At 47.1% G+C, this 26,931-nt stretch overlaps 8 protein-coding genes across 9 annotated transcripts; 4 read left to right on the forward strand and 4 right to left on the reverse strand.

Annotated features, from left to right (window-relative positions):
• Positions 1-470: 470 nt before the first annotated feature.
• BDBG_01217 (uncharacterized protein) lies at positions 471-1,805 on the reverse strand (the record flags this gene model as incomplete). The annotated part of the gene is made up of 4 exons (XM_031720249.1): positions 471-638; positions 792-1,068; positions 1,123-1,548; positions 1,615-1,805. The coding sequence occupies 4 exons, from the start codon at positions 1,803-1,805 to the stop codon at positions 471-473; spliced, it is 1,062 nt and encodes a 353-aa protein (XP_031576340.1).
• BDBG_01218 lies at positions 1,616-6,550 on the forward strand. 2 transcript variants are annotated; one of them, XM_031720250.1, is made up of 6 exons: positions 1,616-1,901; positions 1,953-3,167; positions 3,409-4,393; positions 4,448-4,470; positions 4,568-5,030; positions 5,138-6,227. In XM_031720250.1, exons 2-6 carry the CDS (start codon positions 3,003-3,005, stop codon positions 5,527-5,529), a joined length of 2,028 nt encoding a protein of 675 aa, XP_031576341.1. In that variant the 5' UTR covers positions 1,616-1,901; positions 1,953-3,002; the 3' UTR covers positions 5,530-6,227. The 2 variants fall into 2 exon arrangements, with proteins under 2 accessions (XP_031576341.1, XP_031576342.1); XM_031720251.1 differs by having other exon boundaries at positions 1,878-2,818; positions 3,010-3,167; positions 5,138-6,550.
• On the reverse strand, positions 6,141-9,313 carry BDBG_01220 (RNA binding protein). Its single transcript, XM_031720252.1, has one exon. It carries the CDS (start codon positions 8,997-8,999, stop codon positions 8,247-8,249), a length of 753 nt encoding a protein of 250 aa, XP_031576343.1. The 5' UTR covers positions 9,000-9,313; the 3' UTR covers positions 6,141-8,246.
• On the forward strand, positions 6,551-7,720 carry BDBG_01219 (uncharacterized protein). Its single transcript, XM_002628265.2, has one exon. The coding sequence runs from the start codon at positions 6,981-6,983 to the stop codon at positions 7,515-7,517; it is 537 nt and encodes a 178-aa protein (XP_002628311.1). The 5' UTR covers positions 6,551-6,980; the 3' UTR covers positions 7,518-7,720.
• BDBG_01221 (uncharacterized protein) lies at positions 9,249-11,205 on the forward strand. The gene has a single exon (XM_002628267.2). The coding sequence runs from the start codon at positions 9,509-9,511 to the stop codon at positions 10,649-10,651; it is 1,143 nt and encodes a 380-aa protein (XP_002628313.1). The 5' UTR covers positions 9,249-9,508; the 3' UTR covers positions 10,652-11,205.
• BDBG_01222 (transcriptional activator SPT8) lies at positions 10,835-13,867 on the reverse strand. The gene is made up of 3 exons (XM_002628268.2): positions 13,604-13,867; positions 11,916-13,539; positions 10,835-11,810 (listed from the first exon to the last, which is right to left on the reverse strand). The coding sequence occupies exons 1-3, from the start codon at positions 13,644-13,646 to the stop codon at positions 11,591-11,593; spliced, it is 1,887 nt and encodes a 628-aa protein (XP_002628314.1). The 5' UTR covers positions 13,647-13,867; the 3' UTR covers positions 10,835-11,590.
• A 1,562-nt stretch (positions 13,868-15,429) lies between these two features.
• Positions 15,430-19,821, forward strand: BDBG_01224 (DEAD box helicase). The gene is made up of 5 exons (XM_002628270.2): positions 15,430-15,631; positions 15,808-16,160; positions 16,234-16,592; positions 16,661-18,763; positions 18,825-19,821. Exons 1-5 carry the CDS (start codon positions 15,613-15,615, stop codon positions 19,279-19,281), a joined length of 3,291 nt encoding a protein of 1,096 aa, XP_002628316.2. The 5' UTR covers positions 15,430-15,612; the 3' UTR covers positions 19,282-19,821.
• On the reverse strand, positions 19,785-26,352 carry BDBG_01225 (ATPase). The gene is made up of 2 exons (XM_002628271.2): positions 25,590-26,352; positions 19,785-25,511 (listed from the first exon to the last, which is right to left on the reverse strand). The coding sequence occupies exons 1-2, from the start codon at positions 25,652-25,654 to the stop codon at positions 20,510-20,512; spliced, it is 5,067 nt and encodes a 1,688-aa protein (XP_002628317.1). The 5' UTR covers positions 25,655-26,352; the 3' UTR covers positions 19,785-20,509.
• Between the last annotated feature and the right edge of the window lie 579 nt (positions 26,353-26,931).

The following is a 26,931-nucleotide window of genomic DNA, read 5'->3' on the forward strand; positions in this document are numbered from 1 at the left end:
TAGCAAATGGCAAAGACCTAAGACAAGAGGGGTGAGAATCCCAGGTTCGTTTAGATTGCAGCAGAGCAGATCGGGTTAATTGCGTCCGCTAAGTTCCACACGGGCCAATGGAGGGATTCTGCAGGTCTTTGGATGCCTGTCATTGCTTCGCTTAAGTATTGCATGCCGCTCGGGGGAGGTTGAATTCAAGAAATGGTGTTATTTTAGGGTTGCGGCGTAGTTACACCCGGAGTCTCCGCTCCAGGGCTAAGGAAATAATATTCGCACTTTTTTTCGAGAAGAACGAAAAGATAGACGCGGCACAGACGGCATATTTGGCTCGGCCTTTCGTTTATTTAAACTTAGCGCATCCTGCACGATCTGAGGGCCTGATGGGGTGCTCTCCCGCTGAGGCTTCAAGTGTGCGCTAAAGAGCGAGCTAACCCAGGGAACTTCAGGAACAACTCCGCTGTCCCCGGTCGACCTTTGGCCTAGCACGTATTAGCTGTATTACTATCTTGTTGCCATGGGGCCGCAAATTTCGACCGGTTTTGGAATCTCTCACTCTTAGCCTCTTGAGGAATTCCTGGCGCATCATGGCGGATTTGGGGAACTAACCCTTGATTCGCCATCATCCACAGCGGGGGTCGGTGAACTAGCTATTTCAGTCAATTTTTGAATTTAAACTCGTTCATTGCTCAAAGGAGAGAAATAGATACTCCACATGGAGTATTCTTAACCGATATAGAGCCTGGTTGGCTATGACTTGCATCTCAATATGCGGGAGAAGAAAATCGGTAAAAATTAGGTACGTACAGTACATACATAGAAGAAGCGAATCGGACCGACCTCGCTACTCCTTCGCATGATCCTAGCGTTCGGGAAGATATCCATTTCGCCAGGAAAGTCCCTTTGACATGGAAATGTATGGTGGCTGATAGAGGATCAACCTTGATCAAACCATTTCTCGCATGGCAACAGGGGATGTTTTTGAGTACCCTGGGATTTCTGGTATCCGTTACACTGTCATTATATAGTCGAAGTCTTACGCTGTATACAAAGGGATCCCGTTGGGCAATAGCCTTCTGTCTAGAATTTAGGTTACTCGTCTATTCTGCCAAAGCAATTCCTGGCCTCACCTACTCATTCCGCATGAGCCTATCTATTTTGTGGGTGTTAAGGAGGCGGGCGCTGACTCTGAGAGAATTACGGTGAGACGAGTAACGGCATATAGTAGCCTGTAATGGAGGTCGAGCAAACAGGACGAAACTCAATATCATCGGGAGATCTATACTGCGGGATATCATGGGGCTCATGCTTTGGGTAGCTAGGAACCATATAGGGAACCATTCGCTCATACGGAAGGAGAATCGCCATTCGTGACACGACTCCCAGACCGGTTCGGCATAATTCCGCATCGACAAATCGGAATAGAGTGCGGAGCGGCAGCGAAGGTGAAAGAACCTCGCTCCAAAATAAATAGAGCTGTGATAGGTCCAACTAATGGCACAGAAGTTGTAGAGCTTTCCCCATGCCAGCTGAAATGCCCATGCGGTGAGTGGGTACGAACTAGCACATCCCCAAGTGCACGGAAATTGCCTGTAATTCCTGGAGATGACGGGTGCGATACCATACCCGTATCGCCAAGGGCGTTTAGGAAGAGCAATAGATGTAGGGTAAGCACAATGAGACTGAGGTTTGAATAAATAGGCTAGGATATTGCGCTTCGTCTTCGTTATCTCCTTCTGGGTTTTCGTCAGCGCTGCTAGCATGCTCCTGGAAAACGCATTGCTCTGGAACAAGAAATTCTCTGTGGTTCCATGCATACGGTTCGCTACGTACTACGTATAACACTTCGAAGTTTGGAAGTCAAGGGAGGAGCTCCTTCAATATTCCCTGGCGGTGCCAGGGTGCACGGTATGGTATGGAGAGTCAGACATGTCAGCAGCCACTGGAACACTAACAGTTTCCAGAGTAGAAGACTTGCGCACATGTGGCTATGAGAACTCAATCCTACTATACGGAGTATAGTAAGCGTATATATTTGGACCTGGGAGGATGTCACCTCGCTTACCAGAAGGGTAGCCTTGTGATGGGTCTTCAAGATTTGAGGTAAAAGGAAAACGAAATTGGAAACGGTGATAGGAGCCCTGTAACTGCTGGCTTTAGTTAAAGTGATATACAAGTGGAGGGTACTCCGTAAACGCCATTGCGATGATTTATATAGGCTTCATCAACCGGAAAAAGGAGTTCAGCAGGTGTATGTTGATTCTCAAAGGATATGAGTAAGGCTGCTAATTGCATGGTGGACCTCTCACTGTGAAATGGCAGCGATTATCAGTAGAGAAAAGCTGAAGAAAGAGTCGAAAAGAGAGCAGCAACGAGTCCATGTAACTACTGTACTTGCTCGGGAGGGGGGATTTTTGCCATTTGAAATGTAATATCCATGGATTTCAAGACATCTATCCGACGACAAATGAACCACATTCGTTGCTTTGTGCCAGTTGCTTATCTCGAACAACCACTTCCTGCTTCTTGCTGCATATATATATATGCATCCGCCGGCGGGGTACAAGAGTCCGGTTGCGGATTACCATGCAAGTAAACAGACAATGGGGACGCCCCCAATCCACGCAGGCAGGTTTGATTTCGTTTGTCAAACCACACACTTTTGAAGAAGAGCCCGGGATTTTGAATGTTGAATTCACATCCATTGACTGATTGACTGACTGATTGATTGATTGATTGTATGGATGTGTGATATGTCGAGCGGCTTTTCCTGGTAGCTATTTCAGGCGGAGTGCTTGGGGTTTGGAAGCATAATTATGTATACTCCGTAGCAAGTTACATGTTTAGATCACCTAGACAACCCCTGAATCTGGCTGCTAGGCGCTTAAAGTCGCTAACACATCCAATTCTGCTGGCGAGTTCCTTTGTTTTGCTTTTCCTCCTCTCCTCACATTCTATTCCTAATCACATTGAGTGCCAGTGTCTTGCTTTGTTTGGCTGACATCTCTCTCACAATGGCAGTCCTCTCGGATTTGCTCCCTTCTTCCCGGGACTTGCGAGTCTTGCCTCTGTTTGCTGCCCCGCTTCCCCGCGTCTCCCCAAAATTCGAGCCAAACGTGCACGGCCAATCTGATATAGGAGGTGACAGAGTGGAAAAATATGAAGTCGTTATCTCTGGGGTATGTGCCTGGAATAACATCTAGTTACCCTTCCCATTATTATATCGTAGTTGGGGATGGCCGTATTTATAGAGTTTCTATATGTTTGTGCGGGCAATCAAGAGTTCAAGGGGTCAAGCCCAGATCATGTGTAACCAACGATTGTTGGGTGTATTGCAATTTATACGAGTGTTTCAGCATGGAGATTTCTTTTTTAGGCATTATATTTCTCCGAAATCTGACAGATTGTGAATCGCTGTAGGCGGGCCCTGCAGGCTTGATGCTTGAGCTATTGCTGGCGCGTTACGGCCTGTCAGACTCATCCCTCCTCTGCTTGGATCCTAAACTGAGTTCTCTGAAGTCTGGTCAGGCAGATGGCCTTCAGCCCCGTACTCTCGAGGTACTTAAGAGCTTGGGACTGGCCGACGAGATCCTCACAGAAGGCTGTCAGATGTGGCAAGTTGCCTTTTGGAATCCTACTGCGGATCCTGAATTGGTAGCTAAGGGGCGACTGATCGAGAGAACTTCGATTGTTCCTGATATATGTGTTCCGGCTCGTTTTCCCCATGAAGTTACTATTCAGCAAGGTCGCATCGAGCGCATATTTGAAGATAATCTGCTTAAGTATTCGAAACGTGGAGTCCTGAGATCTAGCACTCTGGTGGATGTGAAGATAGATGAAGAAGAGGATCCCGAGTTTCCTGTTATTGCGCAAATTGACGTGGCCGGCGTACGGCGCATTATTCGTACAAAACATCTCGTCGGGGCAGATGGCGCACGCTCTACGGTTCGTAGTTGCATGGGCCTCCGGATGGAAGGCGACTGGACAGACCATGTCTGGGGCGTTGTCGATTTCGTGGCTGATACGGATTTCCCGGATATTCGACGAAGAACTGCAATTCATTCTCCCGTTGGATCCGTTATGATTATCCCCCGCGAACGGATTGCCAATGGAGACTACCTTACCCGCCTATATGTGCAAGTTCAGGAGGATGTAAAGCCAGAAGAAGGTGAACGTGACGGGGACAGCAACGGGACTGCAGCTGATGCAAAGGCTCGTCGAAGCAAGGTTACGGTAGAGAGCATATTCAAGCAGGTTCAATCTGTTCTACAGCCATATTATATCAAGCCAAAATATGACGAGGCAGTGGACTGGTGGACGGCTTATCAGATTGGGCAACGGGTCGCAGACAAATTCATTGTGAAGGATTCAAAAGGAATACAAAGAGTTTTCATCGTCGGTGACGGTAAGGATAGCTGCCACATACACCGACATTGAACATTAGCTGACGGGCTCTTAGCTTGCCACACGCATAGTCCAAAGGTCGGTAAAGTTCTTGTGACTACAAAATCTATTGAAGATGAGGCGTATCTGTGTTTAAATTGACAGAGATGTATGCGGATCACTAACTCTGAACTAGGCGGGACAAGGAATGAACGTCTCAATGATGGATTCCTATAATCTAAGTTGGAAGCTGGCCTACTATATTAACGGCCTTACTCCTGCTTCTGCAAATAACCTACCAGATCCAATCCTTGATACCTACCACGAAGAGCGACACACGGTCGCGCAGCAACTTATTGAGTTTGACAAGGCCTTCTCTTCTATGTTTTCGGGGAAGATTGACATAGGAGAGGGCGGAAATGGGGGAGGTGCTAATGGCTTATCACATGAGCAATTCCTCGAGGTCTTCAATACTGGAAATGGTTTCACTAGTGGGTGCGGTATTGAATATCCGGAGAATGCGCTTGTCGAGAAGACCTATTCCGGGAACCCAGTTCAGAGTATAGACTATCTATCTGGCATTCTGCGTCCAGGGCGGAGGCTCCTTAACGTACGGGTGAAGCGGCATGCGGATGGATGCCCTAGAGATCTCCAGGATGGTAGGCGTTTCTCTTTCTTTCTTCTACACCACGCGGGCCCACGACGTTCTCCTCAAACCGAGGGCAGTAAAATCAAATCATTGAAAAATTAATAACAAAAAACATAGATTTCCCTTCCACCGCGCGTTTCCGTATCTTACTCCTGACATCAAACGATTTGCTCTCCCCAACCGGCGTGTCCACCACAGCAATCAAAAGCATTGCATGCACGCTCCTGACGGATAGATTTCCCCCTTCTATCCTCGAGCTGGTTGCCATTCATCCTGAGCTTAAGCCCGACTTCCTATGGGATGAAGTCCCGGTCGAACTGAAGAGACATGCAGAAATGCGCTTCTATGATGGTAGCGAGTTGCAGGATGTGTATGCTACGTATGGGGTGCCTGTAGATAGGGGTGTCATTGCAGTTGTAAGGCCTGATGGGTATATCGGCGTACTTGCTGCTTTGGATGATGTGCAGCGGATTGAGAAGTATTTGGGAGCTTGTTTGCGGACTATTTGAACAATAGTACGTCTTGTGAGGTTCTTCTGTCAATCTCCTCTTTTCTTTGATTTCACGCGAGTACGTTTGATGGCTGTCAGCCCTTCCTCCTTCGTCTTCTTACTTCCTTAATGTAGCTGTCGCAGATGGTGGTCCTAAACCATAGATACAGTCAATATGTCTATCTTTTTCCAACTACATTCATGCCTGTGCGAATCGTATGTAATGTACAGTACATGTACATAAAAGCAAGAACTGCCCCTACCGAGGGCAAATTTATTGGTGTGTGCAAGTACAGACCAGGGTTTCGATGCTACCGATTTACTGAGTCCGCGAGACGCAAGAATTCGATAAGGAAAAGCGACAATGGCGTTAGAAACTAGTGAGTCAGGACTTTTTTACCCGATTCAACGCTTGGTTGTGCCTGTCCATATCAGGAGACGCTATCCGAAGCATCCTCAACTTCACCAAACCAAACAATATCAAGAATGAACAGAGTTCCTGTCGACTGGATCCCCAGGGAATAAGTACTACCGTCTACACTTTGTTTGTTCTGATTGACCTATGTACTATTTCCTTGCATACGAAGAGGAGGGGTAATGTTTGGAAGCACCTATTCACAGCCTGCACGTCAAACAACCAGTGATTTCTTGAAGAGTACAAGCTGAATACACGAGAAATTAGCAGACTTATGTTGCTAATTATAAGGTACGAGTGAGATCCCTTTACAAGATGTGAAGGGGGTTTGACTGAAGTTGTCTTGCTGCAATAATGCTAGATATATCGATTTAGGGGACATATCTCGGTCTAACATCAAAAGGAGAGGAACAATGCACGGCCACGATATCTTGATACAAAACTTCTCAGAATTTGATAGTTCGACAGCTATCCCTTGTTTATTTCAGACTTTCCATTGAGCCGGAGCCTCACCCCGCAATTCTCGTGTCGTCCACATGGAGGACTCATACTTCCCCAGCCAACTAACTTGATGGATGATGATCCCAGGCTGCTTGTTTCTGTTGGCTAAGCCAGCAATGGTTCTGTAGTCGACAAATTCGTGTAGCTCTGTTGAGGCTAGGCCATTCTTTAGAAGAAGAGATGAACTTTTTACCTATACAGGTAGATTGTTGAATCTCTCACATGGCCCTGTGAAACTCTGCTTCTCGCCTCTGGAGAGCTCATTGGAGAAGTTGGACGGTGCCTGAGATCGATAACCGATGGTGAGATTTAAATACGACACTTCTTGGTCCATCTGGTTTGTACAATTTTGCTTTCCTTGACCCTGTTCTTAGGCGTCTACGGATATACATCCATTATAACGGGCTGTCAGGGGAATTTCATGGTCAAACCTCACACTATTCATTTCTGCTTTTAGAGTTATCGTTATCTGATATTCACCCTTCCAGGGCCGCTTTGTGTGCGATACTTGTCTATTGCTAGCATAGCGCGCGCATGCGAAATATTTTGTCACTATGGAAGTCTCCATGTTGATCATTGGGGGTACTTTGATGGCAGTTACTCTGGTATATCTGGCCCTTAATAAGGAGCAAAGAAATTGCCTTATCGGCGATATCAAGATCGGTGGACGTAGAGCGTCTTCTGCAGCCATATTACCTTGCTCTATATCACCCGAAAAACAGGTGTCTGCTGGCTACCCTTATGGTGATACCTTACCGCCATCACGCCGCCATGTGCTATCCGAAATGAATGATGTCCCACTCCCTTTGTTGGACGAGATGTCACCCATTGTATTTAACTTCAAAGCGCTTTTCACTCCTGTCACGGACTTCCGAGACGAACCCTGTGTACCAAAACTGATTGTGAAGATTCTGAAAGAGGGCAAGAGGCCCCTTCTGGAGTACAAGAATACATGGCATGTCGAGCACGTTGTGCTACCGGCCTTGGAAAAGTGGGCAGCTGAGAAGGAGGAGAAAGGCTTAGTCGAAAGTGGGTGGAAGGTAACCACTCTTGATGAGAGTCCGTGGTTTAAAAGGTGGGAGGAGAAGTGACATAGGCAGCAAGGGTTTTGAACGGATTATAATGAATGCTGGTTGGAGTTAGGCTTTTTCAATACCGTATATTTGTCATTTTTCATCTTCATTTGTCTTTTATTTAATAATATTTCTTGGACTCTCCAGGAGGAATTCGCGGATGATGTCTTGGTATCATTATATTGTACATTCAAATGGTCATGAATGGAAATAGAATTCCCCATGAACAAACACAGATACGTAATATTGATGTCGAGCGAGATAGCTTGACACTTAAATGAACCTGTATGCCCGTCTTAGGCGTTGGATACACTATGCTCTAAGCATAGCCCTCGTATAAAACATCGGTTGAAACGCCCACGGTACGACTGCGATACCGGTGGCAGTCTTGCGTTTCGCCTGAAGGCACGGTGACCGTATTTCGAGACGTTCCGATACGTAGCTGGGGTAAACCACCCCCAGATTCGTGATTACGAAGATCCAACTAGGAGAGCTCTGGTATGTCACGCACGCTAACCTTTCCGGTCTTGGGTAAAATGGCCTAGGGAAGGTTGCGCCCACCCAACTCCACAAGCTGGATAGTGGAGTCTCGGTTTAATGTTCAGTTCCTGCGATGGCTGCAGGTTCGGTTCATCAAGAGTTCGGCGCAGATAACAGGTGGTCGAATGGCTGCCAGAAGCTGCGGAGATGTGACGCTCAATATGGACAGCTGTAAAAAAAAAAAACAGGATGTGAAATGGATCGCATTCAGGCATCTTCGCCACGGCTGGATGCTTCCCCGCTGTCCTGGCTTCCATTTGAATCTCTATCAATATCCTCCAACTCCTCCGCCAACGGACTGATTCTTTCTTCAAGAATATCCAGATCCTCTAACTGAGTCCTCGAAGGCAACTTCCATAGACTCGTACCACATACGCGGTCCTTCGTAAGCAAATCGTCCACAAACTGATCAATATACGTGAGCATAAAGCCGTCTTTTGTCCTCCTCTTCAGTTTCCGGTAATCCACCAACAGCGGCTCGAGAGTCCTGTATATATCCGCAGCATCAAAGGTAAGCCGGATATAAAAAGCCGCTAGCGCACGAAGATATTTGAAGTCTCCAACTGCTTTGACAACGCCATCATTAGCATCCTGTTCCTCCTCCAACCCATTCCCTTCGCCACCCTCAACACGTTCATTTTCCGGGTCATGAAAGTTCAAATATTCCAACACTATATCTTTCTCTGGTGCAAGCTGGAGTAGCTTAAAGGCCAAACATAAGAATGGCGTTGGCTTTTGCGCAAGCCCGTATGTTCCCCCGATATAGGTAAGTTCCACGGCGCGATCGCAGAGAGTTGCAGCGTTGAGGCCGAAGCACTGTTCTTTCCAGTAGTATGAGTCGGTGATGCGATCACGAACGGCCTTTTCGAATAGTGTGGCAGGGTTAGCACCGCGGATTAAGGGCCCCGTGTAACCCCGATTGTCCAGCAGCGCACTGGCGTCGGCGCGGTGATATGACATTGTCGGCCTTGAGAGAGAGTCGTCAAGGTTGTGCTAATGGTTTCGCAAGAAACTGACGGAGAAAAAGGGCATCTCTAAGAATAGTACCTTGTAGTATATTGTTAATACGTAGTCGTAGGGAATTACGCTGTGTTTTGAAGCTTTTTGTATATGGAGTGGTGTTTTCTGTGCTTTTAACGAAGCTCATCGTAGCCGTATCACGTGCCGTTTCGGGTTTCTACGCTTCGATACTTATCGATAAGGTTGCCCCCGCAACAGGAAAACTGAAAACACCGTCCCGCTTGGACTGATGTCGTCAGATTGCCCCCCTTGGCTGGTGTCTTGCGGAGGCAGCCCTCTCTCTGGTTATTATTCATTTATATTTATTGATATTTAGCAGACCTGGAGAGAAAATCTTTGCCTATAACATTACCGATCCACCACTTGCTGAATGAAAGCTTCATGGCTCAACAGAAGAGCGATGGTATCCCTCAGTTTTGCCGCATTTTCGACCTAAGTTACAGTTGACCATGGTGCTCCTCACGTCTTCGGGTATCTCCCTTGCAATATCAACGTCTATCATTGGCTTATTTACCCTTCTTCTATTTTTATCAGGCTATGTGCTGCAGCAACAGTCAGTCCGAGGTATGCAAGCCGCCCTCAGCCCTACCGCGCCAACCCATCCAGCATCGCGCCCCTATCCTGTAGCAGGAGGCTCACCTGCTGGCGCATATGTTATTGTCAATCAAGGGAAAGAGGCATTCTCCAGCCCTGATGTTGTTGTAACAGACAGTGGTGATACAGGAGAAGGAAGAGACGGAGAGCTAGGGGAGTCCTCGGGCTATGAGGGGATGAATTCACGGCAATATGATCAAGGAAGCAATTATGGACAAAAGCATAAACAAGTATATCTTCAAATGGTATCAAGACCCAGCGTGTCGGGTATCTGCTCGAGTCTTCTATTCTTTAAAACGCTCGCCTCTCAGAGCAAGATCACGACAGATAAAGTTTTTCTTTACCCCAAATCGTGGGACAACAACGCGCCAACCAGAAGTATCGTGGAGGCGTTAAGCACCCTCAAAAACCACCAAGACGTATATGACATAATTATACATGCCATCGACATGACGGATCCCAACTACCACTTCCCATCCAACACCAAACTCCTCAGCAAAGCCTCGCATAAATTAACTCACTACGAAAAGATCTTCTTCACCCGCTCCCCCGGCATGCTTCTCAATGCCTCAAAACTCAACCAACTATTCTTCTCCGAACCACCCACATTTTCATCCTCGTCCTCATCTTCATATTCACCATTGTCGTCATGGAAGAAGAGAAGAAAACCGAACGACAATTCACAGACCGATATGTGGGTGCCAACCCGCCTATCAACCATGAACGCGGACCTTCCCTATGCGTTCCTCGTCACAACAGACCATGACTCCTCGGGCCGTGTTTCTATAAGATCACACGTCCCGATTCCATCTGTTAAACAGTCATTGATCGTTCCAGCAATACCTAGATTCCCAGCCGAGAGAGTCACGGAGCTACATCCCGCCTATGTGTTCTTTGACAAAAGTAAGAATCAAATGAGGGAAATGGGCACTGTGTATTATCAGGAATGGAAGAAGCAGGTGCATGATGCCTGCCAGGGGATTGAAATTAATGATTGATGTACTTATCTGGGAAATTTTGTGAATTTTTGGATCGGCGTTTAGCGTGCAAATGGGTGGTTTGTGTTTATGGTTGTCTTCGCATTTTGCATATTTCCGCTTGTCTCTTTTCTTTTTTCTTTTTCTTTTTCTTTTTCTTTCTTTTTTTTCCCAATATCTCGCCGGCTTGGCTTGAGTGTATGTGTATCTGAATTCACCTTTACTTGGACATTACTGTATGATATACGTTGTTGGGTATGATTCCCCTTGAAACCTGACCTTTTTAGACTGCAAGTTAAAATTTTCCAGGCGCAGTTTATTCTACATTTGTTCGTCACTGAAACGCAATCAATTGGGCTCTTCGGCTGAAACGCTCTGTTACGCTCTGTTGTATGAGTTCTAATTGAAAGACAAAACTATGAATACATCAATTACATCAGCGTGGCATATTATTTTCGGCTTAACAAAACCTGTTGATAGATTCGAATCCCCTGCCACTTGTTGATTAACACTCCCTCCAAACATTCCAAGGAAGAGCTGCCCAATATCCCAGCGCCAGTTCCATAAGTCATTCCCACACCAACCCCGCCAACATGTCATAAAACAAAAGCCATTGAAAGGTGGGAAGCTCTCGTTGGGCAATGTACAGCGATGGTAGCACTGACGTTGTTCGCTCACAGCTAAAAGCTAGGGCTTTTCAAAATCCCGCCACATGAAACAATGAGAGGCCATTCCAAAATGATTGATTCCCGACAGGATAGAAATAAAAGAAAAGGGGGTATAATAATAGGTATGAAAAAAGCACAGCGAAAAGCCCGCTTAGACGTACAGCATATAGGAATTGGGGCGGTATAATAAAACGCTTCAGAAATGAAATGCCAGGTGATGTATAGCGTTGAAAGATGCGTAGGGGGTTTCTGGAGCCTTCTAGAAATATCCAAGGAATAGAGATTAATATGATTAGAGGACTCCTATCTCATACCCAAGCAGAACTTCCGTATTGGCTCCTTCCCAGCCCCGGTTACCGCCGGTGGATATCATATACCGACATGCCGCATCCATGTACAGCTGCGAAACAACTCCGGTGCGATGCCCCGGAACAATGAGGAAGGGCACACTTGAACGGCTCGAAGACTGATCGCTTTTGAGATCATACAGGCGAAGAATATCGTACGAAGCACTATTTAGACATGGTTAGCAAATTAAAGTCAAAACATGTTAAGGGAATGATATGTTCATCCTAGAAGGTGATGAGCTTGGCTTCATAGAGGAACCGGAGACATACCAGATTAGATGTCTACCGTTTGGCATTGCTTTGACGGCAGAAACTGGGCCGCTTCCCTGGGGGAATTTAAACGTCCGTTCGGCACTGCGGAGGCCTTTATGCAGGCTGAATTCTTCTACGGTACCGTTGCGCCGTCCGGCATAGATATAGTTCCCATCTGGCGACCAACATGCATTCATGCACCACGGGGGAGCGTTTCGAGAAACGATCTTGGCAATCGGGTTTGGTTGTCGTCTGTCCCAGACTCGTATTGTGCCGTCAATCGACGCAGAGAAAAATGTAGTGTCTGATGTTATGTCTGAGGTTTCATCTGAAGAAGCTTCGGTTTTATCTTGGCTTGCTGGCGCACGTTCCAAATCATCGGCGTGAGAACCCCCCAGGGTTTCAGAAGATACACCATTCGGCAAAGTCTCAACTGCAGTGGCTGAAGATGGGCCCGTTTGATCTTCCTTTTCCGACCCCATGTCATCTGTATGTTGACTACCTGAGACACCGTTTGGCTGAGTAGTAGGTATATCCATTCCATGCTTATCATCTTCGGGTTGCTGAACACCGTTCGCAAGAGCCTGGGAAAACTCATCATCTTCGTCTATCGCGAAAGCGCCACCAGACGGCGCTTCAGTTTCACCTCCATCTCCGTCTCCAAAAAGTGAATCGGTCCCGAAAAGAGAATCCGCCGGCGAACCGGCGCCTTGGTTCGTATTAGCACCTTCGGCTTGCCGCGCTGCAATTGCCCCACTTTGGTAGGCAAAACTGGAAGTGTCATTGGCTTGGGTATTAGATGAGTATGTTCCGTTCGTCAGAGGAGGCTCCCCACTCTCTTGTGGTACAGGTACATTAGATTCCGGGCGTATTTCAATGGAGGATATCTGTCCTGCACTCGCCCCGAAAGTTCGCCTTGGTTGCCCAACATTTAAGTCCCAGTCATGTATTCTTTTATCCCAGCTTCCTGAGATCAGTGACCGTTCATCTGACGTGAGGGATAGTACTGAAACTGCTGAGGTATGTTGCTGGAGAAGGGCTATTTCCTTGCCCTCGTCGTGACGGACGGACTGCAATCTAATACTCCCGGATTCGAGACCGGAAAGTAGCCACAGCCCTTGGCTGTGAGAGGCAAGAGAGTAAACTGGCGACAGCGCGGTCCCATCCATATTTTCCCAATACGTCATTAAAACGCCCGCCTTTACAACGCTATCCACAAACGGATGCCTTTGCGCAACCGTCAACATCAATTTGCTGTTGATGGAATCTACCCAGTTGAATTTTCGCACGTATCCGTCCGTACCCCCACTAAATACCCATCTCATGTCCGCCGTTGCTGTGACCGCATTAATCGAAGTGCTGTGTGGGGCAGCGGTGGTTGGAACAATATCATAAGTGGAAGCAGTGAGCGCCTCTGGGCGCACCACTGGGCGTAGTGGAAGAGATGAATCGGAGACGGCATTGTTGGTAGGAGAAGCGGATGTTAAAAGGACTTGGGGATTCTGTTGGCTTGCTGCGACAGTCTGAGTATCAGAAACAATGCTAGAATTGGAGGGACTTTCGGGATCTGGCTCCGGGCCGACGTCCTCCATGTCCCCCGTTGTATCGTCCATGTCATTGTCGGAGCTACCATCTTGCGACCCTAGATAAAGCGATATTAGATCTAGGACAGCAATACCGAAAGCGCCAACGGGCATATCCCTCACCTGCTATATCGCGATCGTCGTCATCGTCCCCAATTGACGGCATCTTGATGTTAGTTATCACTAACCAACTTTTTTATGCCGAGCTGAGGTGATTCGCTTCGCCCGGCGATCCAGACCGGTGTCGCGAGTTGGGGCCGCAATGAGGCTGACGGTACGGAATTAGTAAAAGCTATTGACAAAATTATTCGTATACTGAAACGCAATAAAAAGCTGTAGTAGTTCTAGCAGCATAAATGCGTTTTGGATCATACTATAACGTCTAAGCATTTCCACTACGGCGGCCCATAGCTCCCAGTTTCACAAGCCATCTAAAACGCACCGTACTATGGATACTTGGCCCTGACTAATACGGTCTAACTAGTTACCTTTAACATTAGCACCGAGGTTCGACTTTACTTGATTTTCTAACCATGCAATTACATATATGCCCTAACCAGCATCTGATCTAGCTAACTAATGGATTTTTATTACTTTCTTTAATCTTATCTCAATATTAGATTCTGAATTAAAATACTGACCATCTTGCACGTATAACCGTGCATATACTAAATCTATATAACAGGGCGGCAGTTTCCAGATCAGATGTAGCTAAGTTTCTCTAATGGGATGTAAGTTTTATACTCCCTCAGGGTCATCATATCAATCACAATCCAACTGAAACTCAGCAGGACAAGTATCAACAAATACCAGCCTACCTACATGCAGGTACAAAGATACCTTTTAGCAAGGCCAAAGCCTCTCCCACTTGTCTTGATCGATCGCCATTTCCTTCCATTCTTCGCATTCATTATGCCTGCATCCCTGAAATTTAGAAACTCGACAAGAAGATTAGTGGAAACGGATGAGCTTAATCCAGACGGACGTCAACGACTGCACCTGTGATCAATAACCTTTGCCGTTTTTACAAGCAATATCGCGATTCAGAAGTGCAACCTTCTGAACCGCGTGAGCTTCCATCATGAGACTTTGTTGTTTTCGGCTGGACTACCTGTATTCTTCAAGCAGATGGAGAACTTTGGTATTAGGCCCTGCACAGTTTCTGGCAAGACTGTCAATTCCGGGGATATTTCAATGAAGTCATCTCACGCCTTGGAAATGACATTGCAGAATCATCCTATCGACTGACAAAGTGGTCTCTGCGGATGGCTACCGTATAACAATGCCACAGGGAGAAAAGGTCGCCTCTGCTACGTGTCGAACAACTAACTCATTTGTGCCTATTCTTAGGGATATTTATAGGACAGCTAGCTAGGGGTATGCTTACATGGATGAACTTCAGCGAGGTCATAACCTAGTTGACCGCTTCCAGTGGAAATCTGAAAATGGCTTACGGCTAGTTTCTGCAATATTGACTCTGTTCAGTCTGTCAGCCCAGCAATACTTCCATGTGCTACCTTGCAATGCAATGCAAACAAGCAGTCCTCTGAATGGTGTTTTAGAAAGTCTAGAATCATCACAGTGGGCGCTCACTCATTACTATCAAGGAGGGAGTTTGTGCAACCTGTCATTGCGGTCAAAGAGGTACAGACTAATGATGAGCTGCAAGATGCAGCATTACTTGTCTATGTGAATTCTTTTCAACTTGTTTGAAATAAACTACCGTCTTCGAATACGTACTTGTAGATTCTAGGAACACCCATAGAAATGTAATTTTATAAAAATAAGTGATGGGCTGGCCCGGCTCTCAGTATATTTTATAACTAAATTAATATAGCCAACAAAAATATTCTGATTAATTCATTGTGATTTCAGGGCTGTGGAGGGCGCTGTAGCAACCAACCTGAAATAACAAAATTTTCACATCGTTTAGTTCCCCTTGTTTACTGTTTCAACTACCCACACATCTCTTCAGGTTAATCAGGCTTCTTTGGTTTTTTACTCCTAGAAAGCGTGTTCTCAATCTTCAGTGCCTTTACCCTCATGGTTAATTGCGACTTTTGTCGTGTCTTCTTCAAATTGTGACTTTTCTGCAAGGCCGGCAACGTATTCACTATCGTTTAGATGAAGCAATGTCTTCATTCTTCCGAGGTCAGCCTAACTTAATAACCTTTCATCACCTGTTCCCCTTTGGTGCATATATATATATATATATATACGGCACAATCTGGCCAGAAAAGGGGAAATATAGTTATGTCCACAAAGCTTAAATATTTAGAGCGCCGCTAAGAATCGCTGGACCAAGGCTAACTAACTCAAGTAAGCAGATATGAAAGCCCGGAGACTAAACCCCTCGCGTCTGCCAGGCCCAAAGGTCTCTTTAAACAAGGACATCCAGGCGTACATCGAGGAGACTCGACGTGCGGCCGCGGGCGATACCTGGACGGCGAAGCCAGAGCTTCCCACCACTAATGAAATCCTGGGGATCGACGAAATCGGCGATCATGTCGACTTGGTCGCCAACAAAATTCAAGGCCCATGGCCGTCAACTGACATGTACCTGAAGGCTCATTATGACCTTCTCAGAGAAGATGCAGTTGCTTCGCTAAGGGATGCAGTGGCTTATGTGAAAGAAGATCCACGCATGAAGGATTCCATAAATGTTTGTATCTACGAAAAGGTAATCCGTTTTTGTTAGGTCCTATTCCGTTCCCACATGTAACAATACCTTAGCTAATATATGGATTTACTAGGTGTACATCGTTGGGGTTACTTGTGCAGATGCAGGCGTAGCGATGAAGCTTACCTTTTCTACTGCTCGTGCTGGAAAGAATATCGTATGGGAGTACTCCCCCAGGCTAACTACAGGCACCATCGTCGCACTGACGCCGGCGAATGACATGTTCAAATCGAAATGTATCGTCGCTGTCGTTGCTGCTAGGCCTCTGGATGAGTTGAAAAAGACCCCTTCTGAAATAGATATATTTTATGCGCGAGCCGAGGATGCGGAATTCGACCCTCAGATGGAGTTTGTTATGGTCGAAGCTAGGAGCGGCTACTACGAAGCATCACGGCATACATTAACTGCCTTGCAGAAAATGGCAAGGGAAGGGTGCGTAAATTCGTTCATTCTTATGATTACGTGCGTAATGATAGTTGTATCTGCTGACAGTTTAAAAGCTTCCCATTCTCTGAATATCTGTGTGATCTTCAGCCTAATATTGAACCTCCGGAATACATCAAGTTGAATCCCTTCGTTGACATGTCAGCTACCTCAATCGATGAAGGCGATGCAAAAATAGATGTTCTTAACAACTGGCCATCTTCCCCTGAATCTCTAGACTCGTCTCAATGGAACGCCTTGCGCCAAATTCTCACGAAGAGATTGGCTATCGTACAAGGTCCACCAGGAACTGGCAAAACTCATGTCTCTGTCATTGCATTGAAGGTGCTACTTTCAACCCTACCTTCCACTGACCCACCAATCATTATCGCAGCGCAGACCAACCACGCGCTGGACCAGTTGCTTCGCCATGTTGCACAGTTCGAGATGAATTATGTTCGGCTTGGTGGAAGAAGTGCGGATTTGGATATAAAGAAGCGGACTATATTCGAGTTAAGGAAAGCTAACCCTGTCCCGACAATCCCCGGTGGCTTATTTGGCCCATCCAAGAAGCGGTTAAAGGAGATCGCGGAAACTATCTTTAAGCTATTCGAGCCATTTGCTCCAGTCGACTCTAAATCACCCCTACCGGCAGCGCTGTTGCTCAAACTGAATATCATTACCCAATCGCAGTATGACTCTTTAGTAAAAGGAGCTGAGGGATGGGTTCACGGAGGCGATCAAGTGGAACCTCTTGCTGCCTGGCTCGGAGATAGCAAGGTTAAATTCAATGTGGTTTACCAACCGAATAATTTTGGCTTTGTTGAAGATGAAATTGATCTGGAATATGAGCAGCTTAAGGAACTTGAGCTCGAACAAGGCATCGATGAGGAGGACGCTGAAAGTTTGAGAGGGCCATACATGGCATTGATGGAACAGGTTAAAGGATGCAGCCTTTCCGCAACAGCAGTAGACGCTTTGCGAGCCCGACTTTTAAAGCAAGACGATCTCTGGAAAGTTTCTCCGCGTGACCGTGGTGGAATTTACTCGATATTCCAAAAGCTTGCGAAGGAAGCCATCCAAGAATCTTTCCGATCCTTAGCGAAGAGATATGAAGTGGCTGCTGAGAATCTCAAAACCGGGAAATGGGAGTTAAATTCCACCATTCTTCAATCTGCAAGGTTAGTGGGCATGACGACAACAGGCCTGAGCAAATATCGCGCACTTATTTCAAGCATAAAGCCCAAGATAATCATGATTGAAGAGGCTGCTGAGGTGACAGAAGCCCCCATTGCTGCAGCCTGCATAAAGTCATTGGAGCACCTTATCCTCATTGGCGATCATAAACAGCTCCAGGGCACCTGTGCAGTCAGAGAGCTAGAAGGAGAGCCGTTTTTCTTGCAGGTGTCATTGTTTGAGCGACTTGTGCATAATGGAATAGAGTTCAAAACGCTGACGAAGCAGCGGCGTATGGCACCAGAAATCCGAAGGATCTTGGCCCCCATATATGATGATCTGGAGGACCATCCGTCCGTGGTAGACAGACACGCCGTTCCTGGAATGGGTGGAGTTAACTCGTTCTTCTTCTGCCATGATTGGCCTGAGTCTTCTGATAGCTTGCTCTCCAAGTACAATGATCGTGAAGCACGCATGGTTGTCGGATTTTTCATCTATCTCCACCTCAACGGAGTTGAAGTACAGGACATAACCGTTTTAACCTTTTACAACGGGCAGCGGAAGAAGATCCTGAAAGCTTTACGAGACATTCGTTTACTGCAGGGGCAGTATATTAAGGTATCCACGGTTGATTCATATCAAGGAGAGGAAAATGAAATTGTACTGCTCTCCTTGGTTCGGAGCAATGAGAATAGCGGAAACATGGGCTTCCTTGCCGTTGAAAACCGAGTGTGCGTTGCTCTATCGCGGGCAAAGCGGGGGTTCTATATTTTTGGGAACGCAGAGTTTCTTGCCGTGTCCAACCCGCTTTGGTGGGAGGTTGTGCAAATTGTCAATTGCAGCCCGAGGAGGATCGGATATCACGTTCCGGCGACCTGTGCCAACCACCAGACCAAAATGTATATCGCACAGGCAGAGAAATGGTCGTTGACTGACGGAGGCTGTTCCTTAAAGTGTGATCAGAAATTGAAGTGCGGCCATGACTGCCCGCTTCGCTGCCACGTGTGAGTCCCTCCAATGAACTCGCGCTTCCTTAACCAATCTACTGACAAATAACGGTTACAGCGTATCACATTCACAAGTTAAATGCCAACAGCCCTGCAGCCAACTTCTCCCTTGTGGTCACCCCTGTGTTGAAATCTGCGATTTCCCCTGCAAATGCCAGCACGGCGAATGCTCTATCCTAAACGAAGGTTTCCGCGCGGGAGAAAATGCGCTACCACCTACACCTACCAACGCCCCTCCTAACACCGAGGCACACGCAGACTTCATCAAGAACTACCAAGACTATTCGAACGGGGGAGCCATACAGGACGATGCACGCCTTGCCTCAATAGAGCGGATCATAATCGAGCAGGAGAAAAACGACAAGGCACCTCCTCCCCCGCTTGGTAGGAACGTCGTCCCAGGTGTTGACGAACCTTCGCTGCCTATCTTGATGGAAAATGCGGTTCTGCCAGTTCGACAGGCTGGTAATGCACCGCTGCACCAGAAATACGTACAGTATTATTCACCCGGGTGAAGGTCGTCGAGTAGTGGAGGGTTCGCAAACAGGAATAAGTCGAGTCGAGTCTTCTTTGAAGAAATGTGTCGGGGATCGAACGTGGTAAAACTCAGCCCATAAGGTGGATGAATAGGTCACATCCGATAGAACCGTTTTATGGATTTATTGACATTCAGAGATGAATAATCTATTTCTACCTTCTTCATAAGGAGAGCTCTTGAGACGGGTACATAGCTGGCTAGCTAGGAGTTTCCATATGAGCGATTGTACCCATTGTTCCCACCCCTTTCCCCCCGTTACTTTCCTCTGCTTCTTTTCTTACTGGCAGTTGGGCGAGGTTAAGCGCAAATATTCACCATACTGTTTTGTGCTGTGCATGTACAATAGAATTGGGTCACCGAACTAGGAACTCGAAGATGCCCTTGATTATGCAGTTCTTCAATCGAGTGATAATAACAAATTCGTTAACTCTCATTTGCAGTGTAATGATCACTGTTATAAAAAATTCCGGGACTTTCAAAATGGAGGGAGTGATTCATGAATGTCACCTTCTGCCACCCTCCAAGCCTCACTATTGACGTCAGAATAAATACTATGGATAAATCTCCGACAAAAGCTTGATATTCCTCACAGAGTAAACCCGAATCATTACCTATATGTGTAAATCCTGGAAAGATGCTGACATAGTTGACATAGTTGAGCGCAGAAAAGAAAATCTAGTAGCAACAACCAACCCCCCGCACAAACAAAAGGACAACCAAAAGCGATGCAATCCAACTACCAAAAAAGGCCCATCAATGGTTATTAAGCGGACCCAGCAAACAGAAATCGGACCGCCTACCACCTACAACTACTACGTGAAGAGAGAGAAACAGTTTTAAATTCTTTTATTCCCGTCTAAACTCCTTTTATTTCCCTCGCATGTACGGAGTAGAGGGATGACAATACCAACGATCAAATACCTGCCGGAGGGGAGGTTGGGAAAATAAGATATCGAAAAAAGAAAGACCAAAACTCTCAACCAACAAAGATCTAGCTCTTATGTACATGTACATATGTATGTACAGCAGTTTTCATGAACTAAACAGGGGGCTATTTGAACATAGTTATAAACAGACAAAGCCCAACGACCGTCATGTATCACACACTAAAAGCAAGGGGGGAACAATTAAAAGAGAAATGAAAAAGAAAAAAAAAAAAAAAAAAAAAAAAAAAAAAAAAAAAAGGAACAAAAAAGCTCTCAATCTCACTCATCATCGATCAATCTCTTCGCCTCCCACGCCTTCCTAGCCCCATCCATTAGCGCCTCAAAATTCCCACTATTCTCACACATGCCTCTGAAGCTGCCTCCCTTCCTATTGATAAGCTGCCACGGCCCATCATACTCTACCACCTCCCCATGGTCCAGCACAAGCACCTTATCATAGTCGATAATGGTCTGCAGCCTATGCGCGATGGTGATGATAGTGTTATCCTTCAGCTCACGCAGGGTATCCTGGATTTTGGCATCGGTGGCGTAGTCTATGGATGCGGTTGCTTCGTCCATCATGAGCACTTTGGGCGATTTGAGGAGGGCGCGAGCTAGGCAGAGGAGCTGGCGTTGACCCTGCGAGAGGTTCGAGCCGGATTCGGAGATGGGGGAGTTGATGTTTAAGAATATATTTTTGTTGTCACGGAAGCGAGAGGCGAGATCTGGGTCGCTGGAGTCACTGTTGTTGTCCAGAAGGGGGTTGGAAGGGTTTACTGGCGTGTTGGAGCCGGAGACAGAGGTGGATGTTGGACCGCCAATTAGATGGACGCGACGGAGGGCCGTGAAGATTTCGTCGTCGGTGAGTAGACCGAAGGGATCGAGGTTGCTACGGATTGTTCCGGTGAAAAGGGTAGGGTCTTGAGGGACAATGGTGATTGCTTCACGCAGGTCCTGCAAGCCAATTAGGCCAATGTCGACATTATCAATGAGGATTCTGCCACTTTCCGCTTCGAGGCCGCGGAATAGGGCGAGTGCAAGCGAACTCTTCCCAGCGCCTGTTCTGCCAACGATCCCAACACGTTGGCCAGGCTGCACTGAGAAAGTAACATTCTTCAAAACTGGATCGAGATCCGGACGGTAGCGAGTAGAATAGTTATCGAACTGTAACGCGCCGTGCGTTGGCCAGTTGTTCGGAGGACGACGGTCAGGAATAACGGCTTCAGCCTCTTGCTCAACCTCCATATACTCCTCAATTCGCTCGACAGAATTCATGTGTTGCTGGTTCTGCGCATATAGCCGTACTAACCAGAGGACATTCTCAGTGAAGGTGACCGCATATGTCAAGGCCAAACCGGCCGCACCAGCATCAATTTTGCCAACGCTCATGATAATGACCGCCGCGGTGAAGAACGATACCAATGCACCGGTTATATCAACACGGAACGCTAGCCATCGATTACTCGCCCACAGGTACAGGTACGGCCGGTTATAGGTATTGATCATGACGTGGTTATCATGGATGAAACGCGCACCATCTCCGTAGGCACGGATAGTGACAATGCCAGCTAATGTCTCCCCGAATTGCTGATAGAGAGGGCTCCTCTGAATAGATTCCAGACGCTTAAGATCACGCGACGAATTCAAATAAATAGCACCCAGGGTGAAGTAAATAACAGTAATGAAAACCGCAGCGATCAGGAACATGGGGGTTATGACCGAAATAAGGATAACGATCAGGATGACGGAGGCTAAAGAGTGGAGCATTCCTATCGCAGTCGCCGCCACTTCTTGATCGACGGCCTGGAGATCCTTAGAGAATCGATTCATCAGTCGGCCTAGCGGGGTGGAATCAAAGAACCTAAATTTTGCATGGGTCATAGCTTTCAACAATCGCTTGTGAATCCTCCACGACGCATGCAGCGACCCCCCGAAGAGAATCAATTCCCTCGCAAGAATTGTTAAGACATAACCGAACGCTAGTGCCGCATATACACCCAAATAATAGTATGGATTTACATCGTCTTGGAAGGTGCTGTCTTTGTCCGTGTACTGCATCTCAGGTGCTCTCCACGAGAAGGGGCGGGTAATACTTGCGGTGGCAAACGTTGGAAGTCCGACGTTAGCTAAGGCAGCTTTGTGCCCGACGTCGCTGGACGCGACCTTCTTGACTGGATACGCATTTGCCCATTCCCGAATCCAGATATTAGTGGCTAATGATCCAACCTGTTGTGCCCCAAAGGCTAGGACAGCGAAAAACCAAAAATACCATGGACCCATGGCGCGAAGATACATGAAAATTGTGGAAAGCTTGACGCTACCTACAACTTTCTCTTCGCCGAGAATGGCGCCGGCCGCTGGTGTTTTTTTCTTGCCCTTTACACCGGCTCCATTGGCAGCTCCATTAACAGCTCCATTGACGGTTTCATCCGCAGAGCTTGTCTCATTATCCAGCCATTCAGTTCTCTCCGCCTGAGCGCTTGATGGAGAGTGGGTTAAAGTCTTTGATGAGCGGGAAGCAGGTCGCGATTGAAGGATATCATCGCCAAGCATTCCGGCAGCAATCACCTCCTGTGGAGTTCCTTGCGCTGTAACTCTACCGTTCTCAAGGACGACGAGGAATGCCGCCTGGGGCGCGACCAGCGAGACATTATGCGTGACAAGGATACAGGTGCGGTGTTGCATCAACGGGCCCATAATGGCCTCCCTGAAAATGTGTTTGGCGGTGTGTGAGTCGACCGCGCTTAGACAGTCGTCGAGGAGCAGATGCCGGGCCTTACTATACATGCCACGAGCCAAGGATATCCGTTGTTTCTGTCCGCCAGAAAGACTTATGCCTTTCTCTCCCACTAGAGTTTGGTCACCAGCATCTAAGATTTCCAAATCTCTCTCCAATCCGCAGGCTTTTATTACAGCATCATAACGATCTTGATCAAATGGCGATGCGAACAGGATATTTTCTTTGATCGTGGCATTGACCAGCCACGCTTCTTGCGCACAGTAAGCGATGCTATCAGTAAGGCCTGTGGCCGGGTCAGGACGCAAATCCGCCCGATCACACGTCCCACCAGGGAGGAACACCGATCCTTCAAGCAGCGTCATCTCTCCTAAAAGCGCCATTAGCATCGACGTTTTACCTGAACCTGTCGGTCCGGCAATAACGTTGAGTTGCCCGACGCGGAACGAAACATCCATGTTTATCAGGCGGAATGATTCTCCAGAGGTGTCCCCCTGCACCGGTGGTGACCCCGGCTTGGCATGTGCGGACGCAGATCCCCACGAAAGCGTGGCATTTTCCAGAGCAATTTTAGGTGGCGATTCCGAGTGCTCGTCCGATCGCAGCTGAGAATATTTTTCGGTGTCCTCTTCGTTCAAGAACTGTTCCACGCGGTCGATGGAGGCTTTGGATTCCTGAACATGCGCGATCATGTCTGCCAATTGGTCAAGGGGTATGCGGAGGAGCGAAAATGTGGATAAGGCAGGGAATGCAACTGAAGGGACTAGTTTCTTGCCTTCGACCACGGTGTACAGGAAAAACGAAAGCAGTGTGATCAGTATTGGTGCTCCGTACCAGACGGTGGCAGCACCGGCCCATAGGATATATCGTCGACGAAGACTCTTCAACTCAGCCCTCCGCTTCTCATTGACGATATCCTCAAAACGTTGTTCCCATGCAAAATACTTGATAATACGGATGTTTTGAAGTACCTCATTTGTTGAGTGGATACGAGCATCAGTGCCAGCGAGAATTTCGTGCTGAAGGATCCGGAACCGCGACGCAATATACAAATTCAGCGGCAACATCAGAGTCATTACCCCAATACCAGCCAAAGAACTAAAGCCCAGGATTTTGTATAAGATGAAGATGGCAATCGCGGTCTGGACAGGGAAACTGGCCCACAGGTAGTGTAGGTATGCGCAGATCTCACTAACTTTGAAAGAATCAATCGCCATAAGGTTGATAATTTTACCAATATTGGCTTGTTCGTCTGGTTCATCGTCCTTCTGTTGTTGCTCACTGCTTTCGGTATCAGCGTCCGCCTCATTATTATTCCAAGCCAATGAAAGTTTCTTCTTCTTTTTCGTCTGCTTTTGAGATTTGGCCTCATCTTTCGAGACTTTCGAAATTGCACCAGCCTTACGTCGCAAGGCTTTGGCATAGAGCTCGCCGATGATGATTGCGCGCAACTTCACACTCAACTTGCGGCCGATCCAGAGGGCCTGGCCATCTGCAACACCTTGAATGGCTGCGCAGACAAACAGAAGGCTGACGTAGAGCCAAACAGTATTCTTGGGGGTCATCTCTGGATCTTGAAGGTATTCCAAAATGAGTTTGAGCAGCCAAGTTGGCAAAAAAGAAAAGAAACCCGAGAAGATGGTCCATGCGCCCTGAAGAAGAAGCGTACGATCGAAATAACGCAGCAGCCTCCAGGCCAGAGCAGAGGTCCGTTTAGCCTGACGGAAATCCGCGAGAACAGCAGCAGCCTGGTAGCTTGGGAGCAGATTCCAGACATCCGGCATCTCCAGTGATTTGCGATAACCTTGCCAGACCAATGGATCTAGCCATGCGAATGAAGCCAGGGACAGAAGACTTGCAAATTGCTCTCGAGGTGGGGGAATTCCGTCTTCATGCCGAACGTGGAGGGTTTTGTTTCCCTTACGGGTCGTGAGGGTTAAGAGGAAGAGGAAGGAGGAGAGGGCGAAGTCGATGCTCGTCAGAGTACGAATGTGATCCGGGGGTGGATGGATCAGCACAGATCGGAACACCATGACGGTACATAACCATTGGAACGAATAAAGTGCCGCGGTGTGATTCCATAATTTGGGCATTGTACGGCGTTCAGATGTGGAGAGGAGCAGCCTAGCAATCACCAGAAGCAGGATGTAGGCCCAGGAGAGTAGCCTTCCAATTGTTGGAGTTATTTCATTTGCGGCTCCCGAAGGTGTAGCAAGGCTCTTGACAGAAACTCCGAGTTCCGCGAGAAGCGCCACAATTTCCAATATCGTTACAACGTCCTTCCCTCGCGGTTTGTCTTCCACAACGTTGACGGGAGTTGTACGACTCAGGGCCTTGTGCAGCATCAAATCGCTCTCCGCGTCCTCGTCATCCTCTCCCTCGTCTTCATTTTGTATTATACCATTATGCTCAACAACTGTGGTCGGAATGGGTTTGTAACCACGATGGCGCCAAGGACGACGGATATTATGCCGGAAGATGTGGGTAACTATCAGTAGTAGAGACAAACCACATGCCGTAAGGGGGAATATTAATTTTAGAAACCTGTTGAGTAAGGACACGAATGTTAGCAAAGAGGAAGCAATACACGGCAAAATGGGAGATCATCTTTGAAAAACTCACTTTTGTTGAAAACATAGCGTAAGGTCGTCGACGACCCAGGCGGGACCCTCACAGCCCGGGCGCATAGCGGATATCAAAAATCGAATCCCCTAATAAATAAAAGAGGAGTAAAAAAAAAAAAAAAAAGGGTAGAGAAAGGAGAAAGAAAAATCTATGGAATATTTAAGAAAGCCAGGAAGGACAAAAGTAACAATGTCACAACGTCGAGAAGAGCTAGCGTTTGCTGTGGAAACAGCAACAATGATGAATCAAAGAATAATGGAGTCTAACCAAGCAGACATGACTGAGGAATAATAATAGTTAGTGCTGACTCCCAAGATATCAATCTGTGAAATCAACATGGCAGAAACTTTGAGGCAGAGAAATGGAAGAAATGAGCTCATGAGGCAAAAGAAGGATATAAGGCATATATATATATGAGGAGGGTATCAATCCAACCAGCTTCTTCAACCCCGAGAGTATCAAGGCGGGAGAGGAAGACCCAAAGACAAAGCAAGGAATGGTTCAAGCGGGAACTGGGAAGAAGATCTGACCCCCCGACTGACAGACGTTGAGAGTTGATAGTCTCAGGCTGATTGAATTGTTCCAAGGTTGGTTATTTATTATTATTAATAACAAATGTTGGTTCGGGTTGAGTTTTCTATTTCCTACGGAGTACGGGAGGGGGGGAGGTAAATAGGGTAGCCGGAGCTTGGGAAGAAAGTCGGCGGCGGTTAGTTAATAAGTAAATAAGAAGTTATTTAACTTATGTAAGTTAAATAGTTAACTAACTCAATATTTGACTTGTTCCGGAAAGTGGGAACTTCGCCCAGAGAATTAAAATATTTATTTGACCCGCCGAGACTGCCGAAGCCCGCCGCAGCTACAGAACTTACACAGTAACTATACGGCTGTCCATACAGATAGATACACAGACACACTGACAAACACAAACACACAGACAGACAGACAGACAGGACAGACAGATATCGAGCTATGCTTCTCCTACTACGCAGCGTACTGCAGCTAGTAGTAGAGTACTCCGTAGTGACGGACTGTATTCCAGAGCCCCCGCTATTGACGCTGTATATCCCACCGCCCATTTCTTCCCCCCACAACGACGGATCACGGAGAATAATAACACTGCAGCTTGCAGGAGGAGCCCACAGGGATAACTAGTCGATCCACTATTCTATTGATGTGACTCACGGGAACGGCTGTCTGCTGGAGCATAGCATAGGAAGAAAGGAAATCTACAGGACAGAATTGGGGGGGGGGGAGATGAGGATGAATATTTCAATTCTCGCTGACTTTCCATTGCTCTCAGACCGGCATCATACACGTGCTTCCTCGAAAAACAAAT

This window comes from Blastomyces gilchristii (assembly GCF_000003855.2).
Source record: "Blastomyces gilchristii SLH14081 genomic scaffold supercont1.2, whole genome shotgun sequence".
NCBI classification, from domain to species: domain Eukaryota; kingdom Fungi; phylum Ascomycota; class Eurotiomycetes; order Onygenales; family Ajellomycetaceae; genus Blastomyces; species Blastomyces gilchristii.

Excerpts from the sequence above, each read along its gene's own strand:
- BDBG_01218 (XM_031720250.1), top strand. The coding sequence starts at position 3,003 with ATGGCAGTCCTCTCGGATTTGCTCCCTTCTTCCCGGGACTTGCGAGTC. Across the intron at positions 3,168-3,408 it reads ATGAAGTCGTTATCTCTGGG|GCGGGCCCTGCAGGCTTGAT; the intron begins GTATGTGCCTGG and ends GAATCGCTGTAG. Across the intron at positions 4,394-4,447 it reads AGTTTTCATCGTCGGTGACG|CTTGCCACACGCATAGTCCA; the intron begins GTAAGGATAGCT and ends ACGGGCTCTTAG.
- BDBG_01219 (XM_002628265.2), top strand. The coding sequence starts at position 6,981 with ATGGAAGTCTCCATGTTGATCATTGGGGGTACTTTGATGGCAGTTACT.
- BDBG_01220 (XM_031720252.1), bottom strand. The coding sequence starts at position 8,999 with ATGTCATATCACCGCGCCGACGCCAGTGCGCTGCTGGACAATCGGGGT.
- BDBG_01221 (XM_002628267.2), top strand. The coding sequence starts at position 9,509 with ATGGTGCTCCTCACGTCTTCGGGTATCTCCCTTGCAATATCAACGTCT.
- BDBG_01222 (XM_002628268.2), bottom strand. The coding sequence starts at position 13,646 with ATGCCGTCAATTGGGGACGATGACGACGATCGCGATATAGCAG. Across the intron at positions 13,540-13,603 it reads CGACGATCGCGATATAGCAG|GGTCGCAAGATGGTAGCTCC; the intron begins GTGAGGGATATG and ends CGCTTTATCTAG. Across the intron at positions 11,811-11,915 it reads AACGGTAGACATCTAATCTG|TGCTTCGTACGATATTCTTC; the intron begins GTATGTCTCCGG and ends ATGTCTAAATAG.
- BDBG_01224 (XM_002628270.2), top strand. Across the intron at positions 16,161-16,233 it reads ATGTTTGTATCTACGAAAAG|GTGTACATCGTTGGGGTTAC; the intron begins GTAATCCGTTTT and ends TGGATTTACTAG. Across the intron at positions 16,593-16,660 it reads CAGAAAATGGCAAGGGAAGG|CTTCCCATTCTCTGAATATC; the intron begins GTGCGTAAATTC and ends ACAGTTTAAAAG.
- BDBG_01225 (XM_002628271.2), bottom strand. The coding sequence starts at position 25,654 with ATGCGCCCGGGCTGTGAGGGTCCCGCCTGGGTCGTCGACGACCTTACG. Across the intron at positions 25,512-25,589 it reads ACGCTATGTTTTCAACAAAA|GTTTCTAAAATTAATATTCC; the intron begins GTGAGTTTTTCA and ends CTTACTCAACAG.